At 45.6% G+C, this 25,770-nt stretch overlaps 1 protein-coding gene across 1 annotated transcript in view; it reads right to left on the bottom strand.

Moving 5' to 3' along the window:
• The window catches only part of SLC30A6 (solute carrier family 30 member 6), a 126,631-nt gene that overhangs the window by 58,708 nt on the left and 42,153 nt on the right, over positions 1–25,770 (bottom strand). The window contains exon 10 of the mRNA XM_077486483.1: positions 21,000–21,119. Coding sequence (XP_077342609.1) covers positions 21,000–21,119 — 120 coding nt within the window. The remainder of the gene's footprint in view (positions 1–20,999; positions 21,120–25,770) is intronic.

Raw genomic sequence — 25,770 nt, 5'->3', positions numbered from 1 at the left:
CAGCAGAGCATGGTAGCCAATCAGCTTCTAACCTCAACTTATTCAATTAAGCTTTGACAATAAAACTAGGAAGCTGATTGGTTTCTATGCAGAGATGCATCAGATTTTGCACTCTCTAGTTTTAGTAAATCCCTTGTGTTCATTTTCTCTATATAAAATATAAATAAAGCAGGAAGATTAGAGCAAAATTCTTAATATCTCAAGAGCAGCTGCTAAACACATTGAAATATATGTGGAATGGAAGAGGAGAGGAAAGGAAAGGAGAGAAGAGAGTGATTTCCTGGTTGAGGTGAAAGGCTGAAACCACCTTAGGAAGAAAGGAGACTCTAGGGCTCACCCCCACCTAGTCCCTGTGTAAGACCAGAAAGGGTTCTTACAGGTCAAAGCTGCCAGTTTAGACATGCTTCTCACAAAAAGGATGACAACAAGGAACACAACCTTGTGGGTAAAAGTGGATGAGGAAATATTCCCAATAGGTTCATAGGGCAGTTTTCAAAGAAAAACAAATTTCAAATGTCACGGAGTCAAGGAGGGGTGCACAGCGAGAGCCACATGGGAGACACCCTGCACAAGAGTCTAAAAGCATGGGAAGCTAATAATCTCCAGAAAAAAAATGGGTAGATCTGCCTCTTGATAGTGCTCAGGTCCAAAAGCGGATTCAGCTCCATTTTCAGAAAAGCAATTATATGTGCGACTGTAAAATTTTACTGGGATGAAAATCTCTTTCCTTGCACCAGTGAATTATGCCTATGTGCGATGGTAGACCTTGAGAGAAGTACACTTTCTAGCTTTTAGCATCATAGGTATTAACAATTCAGAGATGGCAAGACCTGGTAAACTGATACTTGGAACAGACCAGGGATCTAGACAAGGGATATGCAATTAGTGGACCTCCAGCTGTTGCATAACTACAAGTCCCATGAGGCATAGCAAGACTCCGACAGCCACAAGCATGACACCCAGAGGCAGATGCATGATGGGACTTGTAGTTTTGCAACAGCTGGAGGTCCTCTAAATGCATATCCCTGATCTAAATGATCTTAGAGAGCTCACAGAGCATCTGCAAAGAGTCTGATCAGACTTCAGTGCTACATCCACCTGGGCCAATCCAAGAAAAGGAACATCACCAGGATGTCCATCTAGATCCCGTGAAATGGACTGGGAAGGATTTTCTGAGGAGGCTTAGATCAGAGTATACCGACACCAATGAGCCAACAGAACACCCCACTAAGAAGAGAAAGTTGAAATGCGCTAACCTATAGTGAATAAATTAAACGTAGGAGATGACCTTATTACTAGGGTCAGACCACGCTGACCACAAGAAAGTCTTGAAGCCCCCACCACTCTAAAACACCCTTAATAGTGATCTAAAAAAATTAATAAATATACTAGTGTCTAATACAAAAAAAACCTGTGAAAAATCAAATCTCAGGTAACTGGAATCTACATCAGAACACTGCACTGCAGCCGGAGACAAACCTTTGTTGTCACACCTGGGGAGGTCAACATCCAGCATCCCCCACCTTTGACCCAGGTCCTGGAACACTAATGCCGCGTACACACGATCAAACAAGCGGGTGGAAAAGTCCGGCAAACTCAAGTCCGCCGGACAATCCCCCCGTGTGTAGCCCCTGGCATACTTTTTTGACCTGAAAGTACGGCGGACTTAGAAAGTAGTTTTACACTCCAATCTTCCCGCCGGACTCGCATTTCGGCGGACAATCCGGCCGTGTGTATGCAAGTCCGCCGTACTTTTGAAATGAACGGACTTTTCCCGCCCAGAGAAAAGTCCACTCATTTCGAGCGGGTCTCCAGGTAGGCGGGGCCCGCCGCCTGGTATGGACTTAAAGGGGAACCCCAACGCCGAAAAAAATTGGCGTGGGGGTCCCCCCAGGTCCACATCAGACCCTTGTCCGAGCACGCTACCCGGCCGGCCAGGAAAGGGGGGGACGAGCGAGCGCCCCCCCTCCTGAGCTGTACCAGGCCGCGTGCCCTCAACATGGGCAGTGGCTTGGGGAAGGGGGGGCGCGCGCCCCCCCCCACCCCAAAGCACCTTGTCCCCATGTTGATGAGGACAAGGGCCTCTTCCCGACAACCCTGGCCGTTGGTTGTCGGGGTCTGTGGGCGGGGGGCTTATCGGAATCCGGGAGCCCCCTTTAATAAGGGGGCCCCCGGATACCGGCCCCCCACCCTATGTGAATGAGTATGGGGTACAATGTACCCCTACCCATTCACCTGTAAAATAAAGTACAAAAAAAACACAAGATAAAATAGTTTATTGCACAGCTCCGGGGGACTTCCGTCTTTGGGGGTCTTCTCGCCGGACTCCTCCGCTATCTTCTTGTAGCTCTTTTACTAGCGGAGGAGCCCGGCTTTCTTCCTCGCCGCCGGCCCCTTCTTCCGACTTCGGGGGTCTTGTCCCCCTCTTCGGTTATTCTGCCGAGCCACCGCGCCTTCTTATAGCTCTTTTACAGGCGGTGGCCCGGTCTTCTGTCGCCGCCGCCTTCCGTTCTTCCGTTCTTCCTCTTCAGATGTTGCCTCGCCGAGTCCTCCGCTCACAATGACGGGGACCGGGCACGCTGCGACTTATATAGGGACAAGGGGCGGGGTCTTCGGTTGATGTCACATGGGTTGATGTCACATGGCGACAGTCCCAGCATCCTCCGGGACTGTGACATCGTAAGGGGGCGGGGTCACCATGTGACAACAACCCATGTGACATCAACCGAAGACCCCGCCCCTTGTCCCTATATAAGTCGCTGTGTGCTCGGTCCCCGTCATTGTGAGCGGAGGACTCGGCGAGGCAACATCTGAAGAAGAAGAACAGAAGAACGGAAGGCGGCGGCGGCGACAGAAGACCGGGCCACCGCCTGTAAACGAGCTATAAGAAGGCGCGGTGGCCCGGCAGAAGAACCGAAGAGGGGGACAAGACCCCCGAAGTCGGAAGAAGAGGCCGGCGGCGAGGAAGAAAGCCGGGCTCCTCCACTAGTAAAAGAGCTACAAGAAGATAGCGGAGGAGTCCGGCGAGAAGACCCCCGAAGAAGAACTATTTTATCTTGTGTGTTGTGTTTTTTTTGTACTTTATTTTACAGGTGAATGGGTAGGGGTACATTGTACCCCATACTCATTCACATAGGGTGGGGGGCCGGTATCCGGGGGCCCCCTTATTAAAGGGGGCTCCCGGATTCCGATAAGCCCCCCGCCCGCAGACCCCGACAACCAACGGCCAGGGTTGTCGGGAAGAGGCCCTTGTCCTCATCAACATGGGGACAAGGTGCTTTGGGGTAGGGGGACGCGCGGCCCCCCCTTCCCCAAGGCACTCCCCATGTTGAGGGCACGCGGCCTGGTACGGCTCAGGAGGGGGGGGGGGGGGGGGCGCTCGCTCGTCCCCCTCTTTCCTGGCCGGCCGGGTAGCGTGCTCGGACAAAGGTCTGATGTGGACCTGGGGGGACCCCCACTCCGATTTTTTTCGGCGTTGGGGTTCCCCTTTAAGTCCATACCAGGTGGCGGGGCCGGCGGCGTCTCCTTTGCGGGCCCCGCCTACCAGGAGACGCGCTCGAAATGAGCGGACTTTCCTCCACGTGTGTGGGCGAGTCCATTCATTTCAAAAGTAGGGCGGATAGTACGGCGGACTTAGTACGCCGTATTAGTCCGCTGAAAAAGTGCCATGTGTGGGCAAGTAGCCCGTTCGGAAAGTCCGCCAGACTAAGTACGTCGGACAGATGGCTACGTGTGTACGCGGCTTAACAGGTGTAGGGACCAATAGCCTAGGTCCAGGGGCTTCTAGTTGTTTACTTCTGGGAGGTAAACAGGCCACACTTAAATTTTCAGTTCTGCCCAAGAGAAAATTCTACCTCTTTTGCCTTATCAAGACTTCTGGATTATTCCTGATGATGACGTTTTAATAAGGCATGATATAGCCAGATCCACAATGGATACAAACCAGACAAAATAAGATTTTTGTACTCACCGTAAAATCCTTTTCTCTGATGTTCATTCACGCGCACAGCACTTTAATCTTGACCTTAGGGTTATATCGTCATCTTTAGGAGAGGATAGGCAGAACATATAAAAAAACAACACAGCACCGCCCAGGAGTGGTCCTACGGGCTGTAACACCTTACTCTGCTTCTAGCAGCTCAGTTCGTCAAAAAGTAGTACAAACAAACAGGAGGGGTGGGTGTTGTGTCTGTCAATAAACATTAGAGAAAAGGATTTTTTACGGCGAGCACAAAAATCTTATTTCCTCTGGTTTGTATCCATTGTGGATCTGGGTCTTTCATTCATTGATGGATACAGCACTTTAATCTTGACCTTAGGGACGTCCCCAAGCAGTGTCAAAAACGAGGGGTGGGAAAAGCAAGAAAATAAACTCCACCCATAACAAAAAGAACTCCTCCTCAGAGGAGTCACAACCTCAAAACGGCTGCCTGCAAAACCTTGTGGCCGAAGCATGCATCCGAAGATGCGCCCACATCAACTTTGTAAAGTTTGGTGAAAGTGTGAACGGACGACCAAGTCGCCTCCTTATGCACCTTGATGTCGGAAAGCCCAAGAGGCACCAATTGCCCTGGTAGAATGTGCTGTGATGGGAAAGGGAGGCACCCGCCCCCTTATGGCATAAGCCTGAACCACGATCTGTCTGATCCACCGAGAAATGGTGGCCAACAAGACCGCCAGGCCCTTCTTTGGACCAGCCACCGATACAAACAAACAGAGAGTCTGACCTCCAGAAAGGAGCCGTAGCAGACAGATACACCCGCAGAGCCGGGACCACATCCAAAGAATGTAAAGCAACCTCCTTGGGATGTGATAGCTGAGGACAGACGGGAGCACAGTGTCCTCATTTAGATGAAAAGCCGATAAACAACCTTCAGAAGAAAAGAAGGCTGCGGACACAGCACCGCCTTATCCTTGTGAAGTATTAAGTAAGGAGACTTGCATGACAAGGCCGCCAACTCAGAAACCCGCCTTGCAGATGTAATAGCCATTAGAAAGACTACTTTCTGAGAGAGTATCAACAACGGGATCTCCCTAATGTTTTCAAACGGCGGTTTCTGAAGCACCGAGAGCACCAGATTCAAATCCCATGGGGGCAGGGCACATGCCGAACCCCCTGAACAAACATGCGCACAAATGAGTGGAGTTGCCAATGGTCGCTGAAAGAAGACAGCCAAAAGTTGATACCTGCCCCTTAATGGTGCTCAATGCAAGGTTCTGATCCACTTCTCGCTGCAAAAAACAGCAGGATCCTGGAAACTGAATATGTATGCGGATGCCATCCCAATCTCCTCGCACATGAAGATGTAGGCCTTCCACGTGTGATGATAAATCTTCAGAGAAGAAGACTTCCGGGGCCTCAACATAGTGGAAATCACCAAAGCTGATAGTCCTCAGTCCATCAGCACCCAGCTTTCAACAGCCATGCCATTAAAACCAGCGACGGTAAAGCAGGGTGAAGTATCGGACCTTGCGACAGCAGGTCCCCTCGCATCGGCAGCCACCAAGGAACATCCGCCACCATTCATACTATGTCAGTGTACCGAGGACGTCGAGGCAAATCTGAGGTATTTGGAATCACCGGAATCCCCTCGGCCTTCACTTTATGTAGCAGTCAAGGGAGGAGTCTGAGCAGGGGAAAAGGCATAAATCAGCCGATAATGCCCCCATGGAGCCACCAACGCGTCCGCCCAGGGATCTTTTGACCTGGCCACAAACCTCTGTACCTTCCGATTGAGCCTGAGAGGCTAAGAGATCCACATCCAGCATGCCCCACCTTAGGCAAATGAGCCAAAACACTTCCGGATGCAGTGACGATTCCCCCTGGTCCAGCAACTGACGACTGAGGTCATCCGCCTGCCAATTTTCTACGCCCAGAATGTATACGGCTGACAGAGCCAGCACACTCTGCTCTGCCCACTGTAGGATGTAAGAGAACTCCAGAGCTGCAACTGAACTCCTTGTCCCTCCTTGACGCTTGACATATACGCTACCGCCGGAGCGTTGTCCGACTGGATCCTGACTGGACGCCCCTGCAGCCTCTGCGACCATGCCTGAAGTTCCAGCACATTGATTGGCAGGCGGGATTCTTCCTACGTCCAGCGACCCTGAACCGACTGAATGCCCCAAACTCCTCCCCAGCCGTTCAGGCTGGCGTCTGTCGTGATCACCGTCCATTGAAGAGGAAGGAACGATCTCCTGGAGCGAAGGGCCAGAGACCTCAGCCACCAGAGAAGGGAATCCCTGATTAACTGGCTCACCCGAATTTCACAATCCAGGGATCATGGAGAGTTGTTCCATTTTGACAGGATCTCTCTTTCTGTAAGACTCGAGCGTGGAATTGAGCATACGGTACCGCCTCAAAAGTGGCTACCATGGGGCCCAGAACTTGCATGCAAAAATGCAGCAATGACCACCTGCAGGACATCAATAACTGCACTGCAGATTTAAAAGTCTGCAGCTTGTCCAAAGGGAGAAAGACTCTTGCCTCTGAGGAGTCCAGAATCAACTCCAGGTACTCCAGGTGTTGAGTCGGCACCAACACCGACTTCTGGAGGTTCAACACCCAAGCAAACTCCCGGAGAGTCTGTATGGTGATCGCCACCTCCTCCCTTAATTCTGAGGCCGAAGCTGCTCTCAGAAGTAGGTCGTCCAGGTAACCCACGATTGCGATCCCTCGTCTCAGCAACACCAGGATTGGGGCCAGCACCTTAGTGAAGACCCTTGGCGCCATCACTAGGCCAAAAGGGAAGAGCTACAAATTGGTAGTGCTCGTCCCCGACCGCAAAATCGCAGAAACCTCTGATGTCTGGTGCATATGGGGACATGCAATTATGTGTCCTTGATGTCCAAAGACAACAAGAAATCCCCTTGATGAAGTGCAGCGACCACGGAACGAACAGATTCCATCCTGAACCTTCGCACCTTCACAAAAGGTGAAGGTGTGCACTCATTTATTATTGTGTATAATAATCTCCCATTAGGTCACAATTGTGTCTAATCCTAATAAATTGTCCCTTGGCTATGGTCTTCTTCCACTGGGGGTAGTGACAACTTCTTATTGGTATATAACCATTTTGATTGGTGTCCATGAAGTGCAATTTACTCAATTTATTTACATTTTAAAAAATTCCAAAATCTATGAAATTTATAGTGTTCTGATCTATATTTGCAGTAAATTTTATTCCATATTGCTTTTTTTGTTTATAGCGCAAAAAATAAAAACCACAGAGGTGATCAAATACCACCAAACAAAAGCTCTATTTGTGTGAAAAAATGGACATCAATTTTGTTTGGGAGCCACGACATGCAATTGTCAGTTAAAGCGATCCATTCCCGAATCGCAAAAAGTGGTCTGGTCTTTGGCCAGCCAAATGGTCCAGGGCTTAAGCGGTTAATTAAAAATAAACAGTTTAACCAGTTGCCGACCGCCGCACGCCGATGTACGTCGGTAGAATGGCACGGGCAGGCATAAGGACATACATGTACGTCCCTTGCCTCCCGCGGGTCGGGGGCCCGATCGGGCCCCCGCCCGGTGCCTGCGGCGGTCGGTTTTCGTCCGGGAGCGATCCGGGACGAGGGGGCGGCCATTCATTCATGGCCACCCCCTCGCGATCGCTCCCGACGAATAGAAATCCCCGGTGACATCACTTCCTCTCCTGTAATGTAAACACAGGAGAGGAAGTGATGTATTCTCTCCTCCGTGTCGGTATTTTTCGTTCCGACACGGAGGAGAGCGGATCGGTGAGTTGCACCAACACTCTACACACACAGTAGAACATGCCAGGCACACTCACACCCCCCCTTTACCCCCCCGATCACCCCCCCCAATTACCCCTGCCCCCCAGTCACAGTGACACCAATGTCATTTTTTTTTTTTTTTTTTTTTTTTTTTTGCATTGGTGTCATTTGTGACTGTAATAACTGTTAGGGCAGTTAGAGTTAGCCCCCTTTAGTTCTAATGTACCCCCCTAACCCCCCCAATAAAGGTTTAACCCCGTGATCACCCCCCGTCGCCAGTGTCACTAAGGCTGGGTTCACATTGCAGCGGTTTATGAGAACGAATGTGATTCGCACCGCACTGCAGTGCAAATCACATCCGATCTCTGTGCGATTCGAGTTCAGCCATTCGCCGCACCCGCCGCAAATTCGCACGGGACCCTTTTTTTGGCCCGCAGCAGAATCGGATCGCATGGGTGTTCACACCATGCGATCCGAGTTTGCAGATCGCACTGCGATATGCGAACTGATCTGGGGGTGTCAGTAACATTTCACTGACACTCCCAGCAGTTCGCATAGGGCAGTGTGAACTGCCGCCGGGAGGCATGCGATGCGGGAACCCGCCGCGGATTCGCGGCGTTTCCGCATCGCTCCAGTGTGAACCCAGCCTAATAAGCGATCGTTTTTCTGATCGCTGTATTAGTGTCACAGGTGACGCTAGTTAGGCAGGTAGGTATTTAGGTTCGCTGCAGCTTTTTATAGCGCCAGGGACCCCCATATACTACCGCATAAAGCCCCCTAATTGCCCCCTAGTTAACCCTTTCACCAGTGATCACCATATAACTGTTACAGGTGACGCTGGTTGGTTAGTTATTTTTTTATAGTTTCAGGGCACCCGCCATTTATTACCTAATAAAGGTTTAACCCCCTGATCACCCGGCGGGTGTCATTTGTGACTAATAACTGTTAGGGCAGTTAGGGTTAGCCCCCTTTAGTTCTAAGGTACCCCCCTAACCCCCCCAATAAAGGTTTAACCCCGTGATCACCCCCCGTCGCCAGTGTCACTAAGGCTGGGTTCACATTGCAGCGGTTTATGAGAACGGATGTGATTCGCACCGCACTGCAGTGCAAATCACATCCGATCTCTGTGCGATTCGAGTTCAGCCATTCGCCGCACCCGCCGCAAATTCGCACGGGACCCTTTTTTTGGCCCGCAGCAGAATCGGATCGCATGGGTGTTCACACCATGCGATCCGAGTTTGCAGATCGCACTGCGATATGCGAACTGATCTGGGGGTGTCAGTAACATTTCACTGACACTCCCAGCAGTTCGCATAGGGCAGTGTGAACTGCCGCCGGGAGGCATGCGATGCGGGAACCCGCCGCGCATTCGTGGCGTTCCCGCATCGCTCCAGTGTGAACCCAGCCTAATAAGCGATCGTTTTTCTGATCGCTGTATTAGTGTCACAGGTGACGCTAGTTAGGCAGGTAGGTATTTAGGTTCGCTGCAGCTTTTTATAGCGCCAGGGACCCCCATATACTACCGCATAAAGCCCCCTAATTGCCCCCTAGTTAACCCTTTCACCAGTGATCACCATATAACTGTTACAGGTGACGCTGGTTGGTTAGTTATTTTTTTATAGTTTCAGGGCACCCGCCATTTATTACCTAGTCTCACTAGTGTACCCCTAAATTTAGGGGTGTCTACTTTCCAAAATAGGGTCATTTGGGGGGGGTTTGTGCCATCTTGGCATTTTATGGCCTTCAAAACTGTAACGCCCTTAGAAAGCCTGAAGGCGGTGCTTGGTTTTCGGGGCCCCGTACGCGGCTAGGCTCCCAAAAAGTCCCACATATGTGGTATCCCCGTACTCAGGAGAAGCAGCAGAATTTATTTTGGGGTGTCATTTCACATATGCCCATGGCATGCGTGAGCAATATATCATTTAGTGACAACTTTGTGAAAAAAAAAAAAAAAAAAAAAAAGTTTGTAATTTTCCCGCAACTTGTGGCAAAATATAAAATATTCCATGGACTCAACATGCCTCTCAGCAAATAGCTTGGGGTGTCTACTTTCTAAAATGGGGTCATTTGTGGGGGTTTTGTGCCATCTTGGCATTTTATGGCCTTCAAAACTGTAATAGGTAGTGAGAAGTGAACTCAAAAATTTACGCCCTTAGAAAGCCTGAAGGCGGTGCTTGGTTTTCGGGGCCCCGTACGCGGCTAGGCTCCCAAAAAGTCCCACATATGTGGTATTCCCGTACTCAGGAGAAGCAGCAGAATTTATTTTGGGGTGTCATTTCACATATGCCCATGGCATGCATGAGCAATATATATCATTTAGTGACAACTTTGTTAAAAAAAAAAAAAAAAAAAAAAAAGTTTGTAATTTTCCCGCAACTTGTGGCAAAATATAAAATATTCCATGAACTCAACATGCCTTTGTGTAAAAAAAAAAATTTTTTTTTTTGTCATTATTCAATCGCTTGAGGCAAAAAAATAAAATATTCAATGGGCTCAACATGCCTCTTATCAATTTCCTTAGGGGGTCTACTTTCCAAAATGGGGTCATTTGGGGGGGTTTTGTACTGCCCTGCCATTTTAGCACCTCAAGAAATGAGATAGGCAGTCGTAAACTAAAAGCTGCGTAAATTCCAGAAAACGTACCTTAGTTTGTAGATGTGACAACTTTTGCGCAAACCAATAAATATACAATTATTGACTTTTTTTTTACCAAAGACATGTGGCTGAATACATTTTGGCCTAAATGTATGACTAAAATTGAGTTTATTGGATTTTTCTAATAACAAAAAGTAGAAAATATCATTTTTTTTCAAAATTGCCGGTCTTTTTACGTTTATATCGCAAAAAATAAAAATCGCAGAGGCAATCAAATACCATCAAAAGAAAGCTCTATTTGTGGGAAGAAAAGGACGCAAATTTTGTTTGGGTACAACATTGCATGACCGCGCAATTACCAGTTAAAGCAGCGCAGTGCCAAAGTGTAAAAAGACCTCTGGTCATTTACCAGCAAAATGGTCCGGTCTGAAAGTGGTTAAGCATACTGCGCTATGATCGCTCTGTTTTTTTTATGAGGGTGGATACTATATGCCCTTAGTTTATTGGGGTCAGCAAGGACAAATATCACAAGTGGAGTATTTATCCCTTTTTAATGAACCAAAGGCGCATTATTACCAGCATCTGGTGAGTGGCCAATCCATGTGGTGGTGGTGTTGTCACTGAAGTGGTAAAACTGTCACAAGATATCACAAATGATTAATTTAAGAGCACAGGAATATCTTATTTACAGAGGATAGTCCACACAGGGATCCCCTATGTAATCGGGCACATTGCACATTGGACACTAATATTAATTTAATTTTTTGGATGTTTATATTGACGTTATGTTGAGATACATTTAGGATTTGCTTTTTATGGTTGTGAACTGAATGGGGATTGATCGTGTACTATCGCACAAATATTTTTGGTTAGTTATACTCATTTCTCAGCTGAATAAGAATGGTGTATTTAAATGCTATGATATTGGTGTAGAGCAGTCAACCCTAGAGACATTTTTTTTATTTGTTCTTTCACCCACTGGAGGAATGTATTTTTGACTGCAGCAACCGGTTGTTCACGTTTCTATGTTTTTTGACACAATTAATAATTAATTTGTGCCGGTGACCTACACATATATATTCTACTGAAGCTAAAAGCCTACGATCTTTTAGAATGTGGGTCTCAATAGCCAAACCGCTAACTTTTAGCGTTTGTAAGGTAGGATGGAATACCAAGAAGGTCTGGCCATAGTAGGAGGGTCCAAGGGTCTCCTACCGCCATCTTTACGACCTCAGCAAACCAAGATCTCCTGGGCCAAAAGAATCCCCTCCTTCCCTTTTTACTTGATCCTGCACGGAGGCGCAGAACAGGAGCGAACGCATAGATCAGTGAAAAACTGATCCCACTGAAAAACCAAGGCATCTGTTCCATATGCCATTGGATCCCTTGTCACTGACACAAAGTTGTCGATCTTGTTGTTGAACCTGGACGTAAACAGATCCACATCCGGAATTCCTTCTTTTGACATTGACAGAAAGATGTCTGGGTGAAGGGACCATTCTCCCGGTGAACAATTGTTGGCGACTCAAGTAGTCCATCTGTCAATTCTATATCCCTGGAATGAAAAAATTGCTGATAGGCAAGGAATGTTGTTTTCTGCCCAAGATAGAATATGGTTCACCTCTTTCTGGGCCGCACGACTTCTCGTGCCCCCTTGGTGATTGATAAAGGCCACAGCAGTGGCATTGTCAGATTGGATTCTGACAGGACAATTCCATAGTCTGGGTACCCAGGCCTCGAGGGCCAGGCATACTGCCCGAATCTCTAGAATATTGATGGGCAAGGTCATCACTGATTTGGACCATTACCTTTGGACAGATGCTTCTTCCAGGACTGCTCCTCAGCCCAAAAGGCTGGCATCTGTTACCACCTTCCAGGTAACTGGTAGAAAGGATTTTTCCTTTTTGAAGATTTTTGAGGCTCTGACGCACATTGAGGAATAAATGCATTGGAAAGTCCAGAGTTTAGACTCCTTTGTTCCAAGTTGACAGGATACTGTTTTGCAGCAGTCTTGAATGAAACTGCGAATAAGGAACGATTCTTCTTTGTTTTGACCAACCGAACCAGTTCCCTTATGGAACTGATCCTTTCCCGGGGCAAAAAAGACTCTCTTGTGAGCTGTATCTATGATCAGCCCCAAGTACTGCAATCTCCTTAATGGTTTTAAGGAGAATTTCTCCAGATTGAGAATCCAACCTAGGTATTCCAGGTAGCTGACTGGGGTGACCAAAGTTTGGTTTAAGCGGACTACCAATTGATCTATTAAGAGAAGATCATCTAAGTAGGCTAGTATTGCTATACCTTGAGCCCTTAACCTTGCCAAAGGTGGAGGCAGGACCTTTGTAAACACTCGAGATGCAGTAGCTAGCCCGAAAGGCAAACTGGAAATTAAGATATTCTACCTTGAAGAAGTGTAGAAATTTCTGGTGAGCGGGGAAAACCGGCACATGGAGATAAACATCCTTGATGTCGACTGACGCTAGAAGATCTCCCCCTTAGGATGGAGACTACTGATCAGATTGACTCCATGCGAAATGAACGGATATTCAAAAAACAGTTTAGATCTGATACCTAAAATGGGGCCGACATCCCCGTTTGGTTTTGGAACCGTGAACAGGTTTGAATAAAACCCTAAACCTTGCTTCTTCCAAGGGGACCATTGATACCATTCTTTGAGATAAGAGATGATCCAAAGCTCGAAAAAGAGAGAGATTGTTCCTGCCAGACCCTTGAAAACTGTAGAAGCCTTTCCACCACTCGAGCGAGCAGGGGCGCCTCTTCATAAGGAAGCTTTAATATTCTGTTTTGTGGGTTTCCTCCCCCAGGTCCTCCTTAGACCATGGACTAACCCTGAGGTTTACCTCTTGAACCTGACGGTGGAGGCCGTCGTGACTGCCTGGAGGCTGATGCCCCTGGCACTGGAGAAGAAACACATTTAAAAGAAAAAAGCTCCTTAACCGGTAAAAGGGAACTTTTCCCATTAGAAATTCTTTGGATATACTTATCCAGATCATCCCCAAATAACCGTTCACCATAAAAAGGGAAACTAGCAAAGAGCTTTTTGCATGGCGCTTCGGCTGACCAATTTTTCAACCATAGATTTCTACGCACATGTACCAGCCCTAGCATGAGATGTGAGGCCTGGAGAATAGAATCTTTCATAGCATCTTTTTACCACCCCACCCCCACATTTTAATAGTCTAATATCCCTGACAGCTGCATGTGTCACATGTTACAGATGGGAGCAGTTGCTCCATCACCTTGGGAGCTGCAAGGCGTATTTCGGGTCTTCCTCCTTCCCTCCCTATAGGGTGGGTGGACTGCCCTGTACTACACATCGACATCATGCCTTATGCCATGGAACCGCAGTGCCATGCCTATTGTGCGGCCGCTTTCCATCGCCTTTACACCTAGCAGCCAGGTGGAGGAACATTTTGGCACTGTTTTGTCTGGGGGCGGTTCTGCCCTGCTGCAGTTGCCTACTCTCCATAGTGCATGCCTACGTGATGTTGGTGGGTGTGGCAGACCAGCCCTTATAAGCCGTTCTGGGGCGTATTGACTCACATGGTGGTTCCAACTTTTTACCTGCACACTCTGTGGATCACTTAGAATTGAAGCATTTATTAGGTAAATTGGACCTAATTTTTTCACCCACGTTTTATGCTGCACTTTCATTCTATTCCACCTATTCTCCTTGGTTGATATGGTTTCTTAATATTCTTAATTTTCTATGTAGTTTACCTCTTCATCATCTTTACCTTCTACTCTCACTAACCTAACTTGATCTACACACTCATTAGCATCTAATTATCCTATCCTTTACCAAGTTTATGACATATGACCCATCGTACCACATAATATGAGTTTCCCATCTATTTTATAATCTCACTTTTGTTCTCAGCACTCATGGTCATTTTTGACCATTATATTTCAGAATTTCCTTCCTTGGAAACCATCTTTGTTGAGTCCTGGTCTGTCATTACCACCTCAGATCCCACCAGTGATACCCCTAGGGGGTTTTCTGGTCCATGTTGGCACTTTGCTACTGCATAGACACACACAATGCAAATACTACAGCATTCAGTTTTCCATGTGCATGCTCCTGAAGAGTGGATGAATCCAAGAAATGCATAGAGCTATTATATGCCATGTTTTTATGCCAACTATATGTTTTATTGACTTAATGATCCCTTGTAATATGTGATTTGTATTATTATTGGATAATTGTCATTGCTGTATGTTTATCCTTTGAACAAAAAACATATTGGTTTTCTTGGTGAACTCATGATTACCCTCATGTAACTCACCACTGACTTCCAATAAATTCAAACTTTTTACACCTGCCTGCTTCATTTAAAGTGCCAAACACCAGTCCTCCTGTTTGTTTCTTTCATAGCATTTACTGTAAAACACAAACACTTATGATATCCCGGCCAAATCCTGGGCCTGCTGATAACTTTGAGTACCTCTATAAACTGGTCCTATAAGGACGGACATACTCCGATCGCTGCCAGTGCTGACTGAGCTTGCGAGCGAAATATAGTTTTTTTTTTTTTTTTTTTTTTTTAAAAGAACTACTCCAACTTCTTCTGTTGGATCCTTTAGCATACGAGTATTGTCTACTGGACAAATCATGTTTACAGAGGTTATAGCAGCGTCAATTGCTGGAATTCCCCATTATAAAACACTTCCTCCATAGGATAAAAGTATTGAAAACTTTTTCAGAGGAAAAAACGGTTTATCTAGGTGCTCCCACTCAGAATACATCAGTTTCCTTAGCCAAGAACGTATAGGAAATAACCTGAATCATATTAAGAAGGCTTTTAATGAACCCAAACCAGAAGTGGGCTCATCCACTGACCGCGTTACTGACAGTAAAAATGTGGAGCGGACCAATTCAGTGAGAGACTGTACCACCAACCTTTCCTGCGAACCTGACACTTCCGTATCAGGTTCTTCGGAAGAGGAGACATTTAGTCTCTTCCTGGTCCTTTGAAAGAAATTTGTTATCCCTTGCGCCATGTTCCTCAGTAAGAGGGTCCTAAGCAATGGACATGGACCTGCTACTCTTAGTCCCAATCTGTGATGCGTTTAAGTAGCAATCTTTTTGCTTCAAACTTAAAATGGTTGAAAAAAAAAAAAAACCTCCTTAGTAATGTACACAGGGGCTGCAGTGTTTAAGTGCAGCTGCAACACTTGACCCTCCTGATGGCTCACTTTGACCAGCCATATTACTCTCAGGGAGGATGCCATCTTTACTGGGATGGATCTAGGCTTCCTTGTGATTATTAAGTCTCTCTAGGGCTCTTTTTGTGATGTTTTTCACCCCCTTTTTGAGCATAGCCTGATACACAAAGCAGAGGTACTCAGAAGGAATGCATTCACTGCTTGAGCAATAGTCCAGCTCTGTCACTGCTATTAATGCAGTAGTAAATGTGTCAAAGAAATGCCTGTGTCACCAAAGTCTTATATGCAAACAAAACATGTTTTACCTTTGCTCTTTTGTCCCTCCACAGCTTGCAAAAACACACGTGGTGCCTTTTAAAAACATACCTTGCCACGCTGGAGGCCAACGCTGCGCTAATCCCCACCCCCCTGGCATCTCCTACGGGCCTTCCCCTTTTTTTAAAAAAAAATTGCTTTTCCCACACAGGCGCAGGCTCCTGGTCCTATGAGACCAAGAGAGGGAAGAAGAAATGGCGAGGGGGGTCTGGAAACCGCCGAGCGTTGTGCCGTTCACAACGTTATTTTTTATTTTTTATCTTTAGCGCTCTTTCCCCACTGAAGAGGGGAAGAAAAGCAGGACAGGGGGGTGTCTGGTGGGGAGAGGGAACCCACCCAGACTTACCGGAGAAAGGAGCATCGGCAGCTTTCAAGACACAGTATGTGCTCTTTGAGAAGCATGATGGTGAGTGCTCAATACAGCCCCCAGTGGTGACACATAAGTAAATGCTGTCATGCCTAACCACTTACAGACCGGACCATTTTGCTGGTCAAAGACCAAACCACTTTTTGCGATTCGGCACTGCGTCGCTTTAACTAACAATTGCGCGGTCGTGCGACGTGGCTCCCAAACAAAATTGACGTCCTTTTTTTCCCCACAAATAGAGCTTTATTTTGGTGGTATTTGATCACCTCTGCGTTTTTTTTTTTGCGCTATAAACAAAAATAGAGCGACAATTTTGAAAAAAAAACACATTATTTTTTACTTTTTGTTATAATAAATATCCCCCAAAAATATATAAAAAAAAATGTTTTCCCTCAGTGTAGGCCGATACGTATTCTTCTACATATTTTTGGTAAAAAAAAAAATAAATAAATAAAATAATCGCAATAAGCGTTTATTGATTGCTTTGCGCAAAAGTTATAGCGTTTACAAAATAGGGATAGTTTTATGGCATTTTTATTAATTTTTTATTATTATTATTATGGCGGCGATCAGCGATTTTTATTGTGACTGCGACATTGTGGCGAACACATCGGACATTTTTGACACATTTTTGGGACCACTGTCATTTATACAGTAATCACTGCTATATAAATGCAGTGATTCCTGTGTAAATGACACTGGCAGTGAAAGGGTTAACCAGTGGGTGGCAGTGTAGGGGTTAAGTGTTCCTAGGGGTGTGTTACTAACTGTGGGGGGGGTTGGGCTTTAATTTAGTGAACACTCAATATTTGATGAGTTCTTTTTGATTTTCATATATTCATTATCCCTTTGTATTTACTCGCTTATCAATTTAAGGTAATATTGTGATAGCACATTTTGTGGTGGTCCTTTTCACGCAACAATTAGTTGTGATTTGTGTTTTTTTATGAATATTTTTATACCTTTATGGTTATTTATATAAGGAATTTATTTTTTCATACACTGTATTTATTTATTTAAATTAATTATTTAAATTATTTTCACCTTTTTGAGGTAAAGTGCCGAACACAATAATTTTTTGGGTTTTTATTTACTTAAATTAATTATTAAAATTATTCTTACTTTTTGAGGTAAAGTGTTGAATTCAGTAATCCTTTTTGGGTTTTTGTGATCACAGAAAAACCTTTTTTATATGTAATTAGCGCAGCTCCCCACTGTATACAAATTTTGACTGTCGTAGGTATAACGATTTGAGCTGCTGCTTGGTGGGCAGGTTTTAGAATAGCGCAGTTTCTTCCTTTTTTTCTCTTACTACCAAAAGTACTGGATCCTGGGGTCCAGCTCTCTAAAGAGAAGCGTTACAGGCAAGACCTTGTTTCTTCGGATACGAGGCCCGGGTACCATTCAATTCGGCCAAAAAGACACTTTGAATGGATCCGGTCTGCATGGCTAGCCCCAACAAGGATTGCTCCAGTGGAGCTCAGCACAGCACATCTTTACTCGTGACCAACATCTTAGACACTGGTGAAAAAATTTAGGTACTCCCACCAGTGGGAGGGGTTATATAGGAAGCGCACTTGTTAATTTAGGGCGTTCCAGTGTCCATCACCTGAAGATGGTCTATAACCCACATAGTAACTACTATGGCTCTGTGTCCTGTGATGTACGATAAGAAATAATAATTTTGGTTATTCTGTTTATTACCATGTGTAACTTTCAGGTATATGAAGACTTACTAAAATGTGTATGTTGCCTTTAGTTGTACTTTAAATGCTTCCTGTCCACACTATAGCCCATTGACAGCTACAGCACGTATCTTAATTGCTGGGAGGCCATCAATGGACGTCCTCCCATACATGAGATGTCCTGCGGGGCACGCACGGCATGCTCTGTGATCACAGAGTCAATGAGACTCGGCTGATCACAGATCGGAGTAAGGGACCGATCTTAGCCCCTTTCCACATGATCAGCTATCAGCCAATGACAACTGATCATGTGAAGTAAACAAAAGATCGGTAATCTACTTTTGTTTCTGCTCATGCCAACAGATTTTTCTGTAAAAGTGAACTTACACTTTAACACTCACTTACACATACTAAGTGTAATTTTGAGAATAAGCCAAATAAGCACACACTATGGAGTTGATTTACTAAAGGCAAATAGACTGTGCACTTTGCAAGTGCAGTTGCACTCATTTTCCCCAGAGCTTAGTGAATGTGGTCAAATTTCACTTTGTAAAAGGATCCTCAATCACAAAAACAAAAACAAAAAAAAAAAACAAAAAAAACAAAAAAAAAAAAACATTCCGCTGCGCCGCCCAAGCTCCCCAGAACCTATTCAACATGCCAGGTGAGACGTTGCCATGCTGTGCTGCGTCTGTTGTGCCTGGAAGCCAAGAGCCACACTGGCCCGGCACTCCTTTCAGGTTTGCGTTCACAGGCAGATGAGTGGCTAACACCGCTCAATTTGACAGTTGGTAAAGTGGTGTGTGACAACGGTGCCAATTTGCTTAGCGCATTTTAACAGGGCAAAATTACACAAGTGCCATGCATGGCACACGTTTTAAACTTGGTCGTGCAGCGATTCGTTGTCAAATATCCTGGGGTCCAGGACATCTTGCGGAAGGCAAGGAAAATCTCGGCCCATTTCAGAAGATCTTACACGGCCATGGCTCGCTTGCTGACATTCAGCGGCGACACAATCTGCCGGTCAGACGTCTTATTTGCGATTGCCCGACGCGATGGAACTCAACCTTCTATATGCTTGATAGGCTGCTCCAGCAGAAACGTGCAGTTAACGTCTACTTGTATGAACTCTGCGGCAGAACAGGTTCTGGGGAGCTTGGTTTTTTTTCACCGCGCCAGTGGCTGCTCATGCGTGACACATGCAGACTTCTGCGCCCATTTGATGAGATCACCAAAGCGCCATCAGTGACATGGTACCTTATGCCTTCTTTATGGAGTGCATTGCGTCGTGTCATTGATCAAGCCGTGGAGGAGCAGGAAGATGTGGAAGTCGCAACGCTGGATGAATTCCCGGGGGGGGGGGGGGGGCTATTCTATCCGAGACAAGTCAACAACAGGAGTCTGAAGAGGAGTCAAAGGAGGATGGTGCTGGGGCGGATGAGGAGGAGCAAGAAGAGCATGCTTTAAGCCTTTCTGGGATCCCTGTTGTGCGTGGATGGGGAGAGGAGAACAAGGAGGACGACATTATCCTGGATGATGAGCAGGAGCCAGGCCATCACACCGCTTCCAATTTAGTGCAAATGGGGGCCTTCATGCTCCAGTGTTTTAACAGGGACCCCAGTATAAAAAGCATAAGGGTCAAGGACCAGTACTGGGTGGCAACGTACTTAGACCCCCGGTACAAACACAAAATGGCGGAAATGTTACCACCGTCACAGAGGGCTGTCAGAATGGAGCACTTCCAGGGCTTGCTTCGAGAAATTCTGCATTCTGCTTTTGCGTGCGCTGGCAGGAGGAGGAATTCCCACTTCCAGAGAAAGAGTTGCGGGTACCAATCTGACAGCGCCTGCAAGAAGAGGACGGTTTGAAGATGTGTTGGTGACTTCTGATATGAGGTCATTCTTTCAACCGACCCATCGACAGGTCTCATCCGGATCCAGCATCAGGGAACGCCTAGACCGACAGGTGTCCGACTACATCGGGTTAACGGCCGATGTGGACGCTCTGAGGAGTGATGAACCCCTTGACTACTGGGTGGGCAGGCTGGACCGCTGGACAGAGCTTGCCCAATTTGCAATGGAACTGTTGGCTTGCCCCTCTTCCAGTGTCCTGTCCAAAAGAACGTTCAGCGCAGCCGGGAGGGATTGTGACCGATAAGCGCACTCGCCTAGCTCACGACAGTGTTGACTACCTCAAATTTCTAAAAATGAATGAGGCATGGATCTCAGAGGAATTCAACACGTGACCAGTAGACCATGTATATCTCTATAAACTATTTAATCAAGCACACAGACCTTTTTTCTACATTTGGCTCACTTCCTTGTACAAAAAAGCACACCGTACTATATGCCCATACCTTCCTGTTTGAAGAGGTTGAGCGGTGTCATATTTTTGGGGCCCAGCAGCGAGTTGCTGGTATCAGTGCTGGTGTCAGTGCTCTATATCACGGTGCTGGTGTCAGTGCTCTATATCACGGTGCTGGTGTCAGTGCTCTATATCACAGTGCTGGTGATCATCTCCTGCACCCTCTTCATAGCCTACCCTGACCTTTCCTCTCCTCCATAGCCTTCATGCGCTCCAGAGTCCTGAATTGTCAAAATGTCACAGATAAAAAAAGAATGCTTGCAGTTGTCGATCCCAGATTGACTTCATACATGTGTTATGTCAGTGGCCATGTGGTGGGACTATGTGTGCACAGCTAGTAAATATTTTGTGGCTGAAAATACGACCTGTAGGTTATTAAAGTTCGACTGCCATTGAAGTCAATGGGGCCCGCCGTGAACTTTGCGGCTCGCAAACTTTTGGCCACGTTCGCTTAACGTCCCGTCGGAAGTTCGTCCATCTCTACTAGTTGCCTTTAGTTAATTAACCTGTATAGTTTGGATTGTAGGGCAAACATAGAGCATCCAAAGAAATCCCAAACACGCGAGGAGAACATACAAACTCCATGCAGATCACGATCTGTATAGCTTTGTGCTGAATAGAGATGAGTTATATATTAGTTTTCGTTGGGAAAAACAGAATACATATAAACATAATTTGCCACACATTGAAAGATTAATAGGTTTATAAAAATGTACAGATACCTGAGGTAATCACCTTTTACTTACTTAATTTCAATCAACATGTAAGTAATGCAAAGTGCTAATGCTCCAGCAATGTCAATTAACACAAAAGGATTCATCCGAGGTAGGAAGATACTACTCAGCCCAGGGATAATACCACATAAACTGCAGAAAATAAAAGCAAAAACAACCACATTAAACCAATATGACAACATTTTCTGTGTGGATATTTTTAACGCAAATCTGCCTGCAATGTTGGATTTTTAGAACCAAATCAAGAAATTTTTTTTTGAGAGGAGCTTAAACGAACCAAAAACCCTCCTAAAAACTGATGCAAAGTACAACCTTCTTAAAACAAATGGTATCCTGCATGTTTTACTAATATCACAAATCCCAAAAACAAGAATTAATATTCAGTCTGCATTTTAGGAAGACATGTAGCCTTATCTTATACAGCCATTAACTTCAAACTACAAAAGGTTGAGAAAAAAAAAAAAAAAAAAAACACACACACACACACACAAGTCCATCCAGTTCAACCATAAAAATAAATAATCTCATACAATCCCATATACACAATCCTATACCCACAGTTGATCCAGAGGAAGGCGGAAAACCCCAGCAGAGCATGATCCAATTTGCTACAGCAGGAGAAAGAATTCCTTCCTGATCCCCCCCGAGAGGCAGTCAGATTTTCCTTGGATCAACTTTACCTATAAATGCGAGTACCCAGTTATATTACAGTGGTGTGAAAAAGTGTTTGCCCCCCTTCCTCATTTCCTGTTCCTTTGCATGTTTGTCACACTTAAGTGTTTCGGAACATCAAACCAATTTAAACAATAGTCAAGGACAACACAAGTAAACACAAAATGCAATTTGTAAATGAAGGTGTTTATTATTAACCTCCCTGGCGGTACGATTATTTCGGATTTTAGGTGCTAAAAGCGGTACCATTATTTTGCATGAAAATTTGGCGTTTTATATTGTAGTCCTGCAATTCTTAGGAATAACTCTCTTAAATCTGTCCAAACCAGAGTCTAGCAGACATCCCGGGTATATTAAAGTTTGAAAAATGAAATCATAAATTATAATATAATAAATAATTATAAATAATTGTACCAAATAATAATATAACAATAATAAAAATTATTCAATAATGTAATCAAATCAAAAACACTGAAATTTGCTCAGTTGCAGAATTGTCACTGACATTACTTTTCAGTATTTGATGACGGATCTCCCCACAAATCGCTATCACTCAATTCTGCGAGTGATTCCAATTTATTATCGCTGTTTTCTAGCTGGTCTAAAACCATTTTTGATGTAAAAGGACAGTTTTGGTTGCTACGGACAATCTCCAGTTTCCAGGCATAAAGAACAGTTTTTATTACATAAAACTGCATGCAGGACACTGGGCAGACCACTAGGGACAACGGGGATGTGAAATATTTACATACAGCAATGTAATCTGTAAGATTACATTATACTGTATGTTTACTGTTTGTTTCACTTTTTGAATTTGGCGCCGATCTCCGTCCCCGTGCGTCGCAACGCTCGCAGGGCACGGAGATCGGCGATGTGATGCATCGAGCGAGACACGGCTCGCTCGTACAGCGGGGAGACAACGCTGGATCCGAGGGAGAAGGTAAGTAAACCTCCTCCTGGATCCAGCGATGCAGTCCCGAGTCTGGCTCGGGGATACCGCTTTTGGTATGAAAATTCCACCCCGAGCCAGACTCGGGAATACCGTCAGGGGGGTTAAAGGTGAAAAAAAATCCAAACCATCATGGCCCTGTGTGAAAAAGTGATTGCCCCCCTTGTTAAAACATACTATAACTGTGGTTGTCCACACCTGAGTTCAATTTCTCTAGCCACACCCAGGCCTGATTATTGCCATACCTGTTCACAATCAAGGCATCACTTAAATAGGAGCTGCTTGACACAGTAAGGTCCACCAGAAGATCCTTAAAAGCTACACATCATGCCGAGACCCAAAGAAATTCAGGAACAATTGAGAAAGAAAGTAATTGAGATCTATCAGTCTGGAAAGGGTTATAAAGCCATTTCCAAAGCTTTGGGAATCCAGCGAACCACAGTGAGAGCCTATATCCACAAATGGCGAAGACATGGAACAGTGGTGAACCTTCCCAGGAGTGTCCGGCCGCCCAAAATTACCCCAAGAGCGCAGCGACGACTCATCCAAGAGGTCACAAAAGACCCCACAACAACGTTTAAGGAACTGCAGGCCTCACTTGCCTCAGTTAAGGTCAGCGTTCATGCCTCCACCATCAGGAAAAGACTGGGCAAAAATGGCCTGCATGGCAGAGTTCCAAGGAGAAAACCACTGCTGAGCAAAAAGAACATCAAAGCTCGTCTCAATTTCTCCACAACACATCTTGATGATCCCCAAGACTTTTGGGACAACATTCTGTGGACCGATGAGACAAAAGTGGAACTCTTTGGAAGGTGTGTGTCCAAGTATATCTGGCGTAGAAGGAACACTGCATTTCATAAAAAGAACATTATACCAACAGTAAAATATGGTGGTGGTAGTGTGATGGTCTGGGGCTGTTTTGCTGCTTCAGGACCTGGAAGACTTGCCGTGATAAAAGGAACTATGAATTCTGCTGTCTACCAAGAGATCCTGAAGGAGAATGTCCGACCATCTGTTCGTGTACTCAAGCTGAAACGAACTTGGGTTCTGCAGCAGGACAATGATCCTAAACACACCAGCAAGTCCACCACCGAATAGCTGAAGAAAAACAAAATGAAGACTTTGGAGTGGCCTAGCCAAAGTCCTGACCTGAATCCTATTGAGATGTTGTGGTATGATCTTAAAAAGGCCGTTCATGCTCGAAAACCCTCTAATGTAACTGAATTAGGACAATTCTGCAAAGATGAGTGGGCCAAAATTCCTCCAGGACGCTGTAAAAGCCTCATTGCACGTTATCGCAAACGCTTGGTTGCAGTTGTTGCTGCTAAGGGTGGCCCAACCAGTTATTAGGTTTAGGGGGCAATCACTTTTTCACACAGGACCATGATGGTTTGGATTTTTTTTCACCTTTAATGATAAACACCTTCATTTACAAATTGCATTTTGTGTTTACTTGTGTTGTCCTTGACTATTGTTTAAATTGGTTTGATGTTCCGAAACACTTAAGTGTGACAAACATGCAAAGGAACAGGAAATGAGGAAGGGGGCAAACACTTTTTCACACCACTGTATGTACATTTAGGAAAGAATCCATGCCTTTCTTAAAGCAATCTACTGAGCTGGCCAGGACCACCTCTGGAGGGAGTCTACTTCACATTTTCACAGCTTTTACTGTGAAGAAACCTTTCCGTATTTGGAGATGAAATCTTTTTTTTCTCTGGGTGTAAAGAGTGCCCCCTTGTCCTCTGTGTTTACCGTAAAGTGAATAACTCAACACCGAGTTGACTATATGGACCCCTGATATATTTACATAGTTATGTTGAAAAAGACACAAGTTCATGTAGTTCAACCAAAAAAATTATAATAAAATCCCATATGTACAATTCTATACCCACATTTAATCCAAAAGACAGCAAAAAACCCCAGCAAAGCATGCTCCAATTTGCTACTGTAGGGGAAAAAATTCCTTCCTGATCAGATCAGGCATCAGATCTTCCCTGGATCAACTTTACCTATAAATGTTAGTACCCAGTTATATTCTGTAAATTTAGGAAAGAATCCAGGCCTTTTTTAAAGCAATCTACTGAGCTTGCCAGAACCACCTCTGGACACAGCTCTTACTGTGAAGAAACCTTTCTGTAGATGTAAAAAGTGCCCCCTTGTCCTCTGTGATGACCTTAAAGAGAATAACACCACTAAGTTCACTTTATGGACCACTTATGTATTTGTACATGTTGATCATATCCCTCCCTTAATCTCCTCTTCTCAAGAGGCAATAGATTCAGTGGCTCTAATCTTTCCTCATAGCCGATATCCTCCATGCCTCTTATTAGCTTGGTTGCCCTTCTCTGCACATTCTCAGATATTTTTTTTGTGAACTGGTGCCCAAAACAGAACTGCATATTCTAGATGAGGTCTTACTAATGATTTGTACAGGGGGGAAATGAGATCTCTCTCTGGAGTCCATACCTCTCAATGCAAGAAAGGATTGCGCGCTTTGGAAACAGCAGCTTGGCATTGCATGCTATTATTGAGCTTATGAGCTAACAAAACGCCCAGATCCTTCTGCACTATGGATTCCCCATAGTTGTACTCACCCTAGTAAGTATAATGCATGCATATTCTTAGCCCCCAAGAGCATAACTTTACATTTATCTACATCAGGGGTGCCCAACTGCTGGCCGCGCATGTGGCCTGCTGCGCCCTCTGATGTGACCCATGTCTTGCTCTGAGATGGCAGGTCGGCAAGCCCAGATTTCAGGTTCCCGACCCATTATCTCTGAGCATTAGTGCGCAGAATGGAGCCGCTGCTACAGGAAGCAGAGCCAATGCTTCCTGTATAGCGCCGGCTCCTTCACAGGAAGAGTGATACCAAATGTACTCTGCCTGTGACAGGACGCATCGGCTCTGCGCTCTACTGCAGCTGCATGCTTCTGTCACAATTATGTTTCAGTACCAGTACCCGCCAGCAGTACCAGTACCCACCATCAGTACCAGCCAGCAGTATAAACCAGCAGTACCAGCCAACAGTACCCACCAGCAGTACCGGGCCACCAGTATAAGTACAAGCCAGCTGCACCAGTACCAGCCAGGAGTACTAGTACCCGCCAGCAGTACCAGCCAACAGTACCCACCAGCAGTACCAGCCAGAAGTATCAGCCA

Source organism: Lithobates pipiens, unplaced genomic scaffold (assembly GCF_037356315.1).
Source record: "Lithobates pipiens isolate NorthernLeopardFrog02 unplaced genomic scaffold, aLitPip1_a1.2 Scaffold_18, whole genome shotgun sequence".
Classification (NCBI taxonomy): Eukaryota; Metazoa; Chordata; class Amphibia; order Anura; family Ranidae; genus Lithobates; species Lithobates pipiens.
Note: the sequence above shows the minus strand (reverse complement) of the source record. Positions and strands in the feature narration are given on the sequence as shown.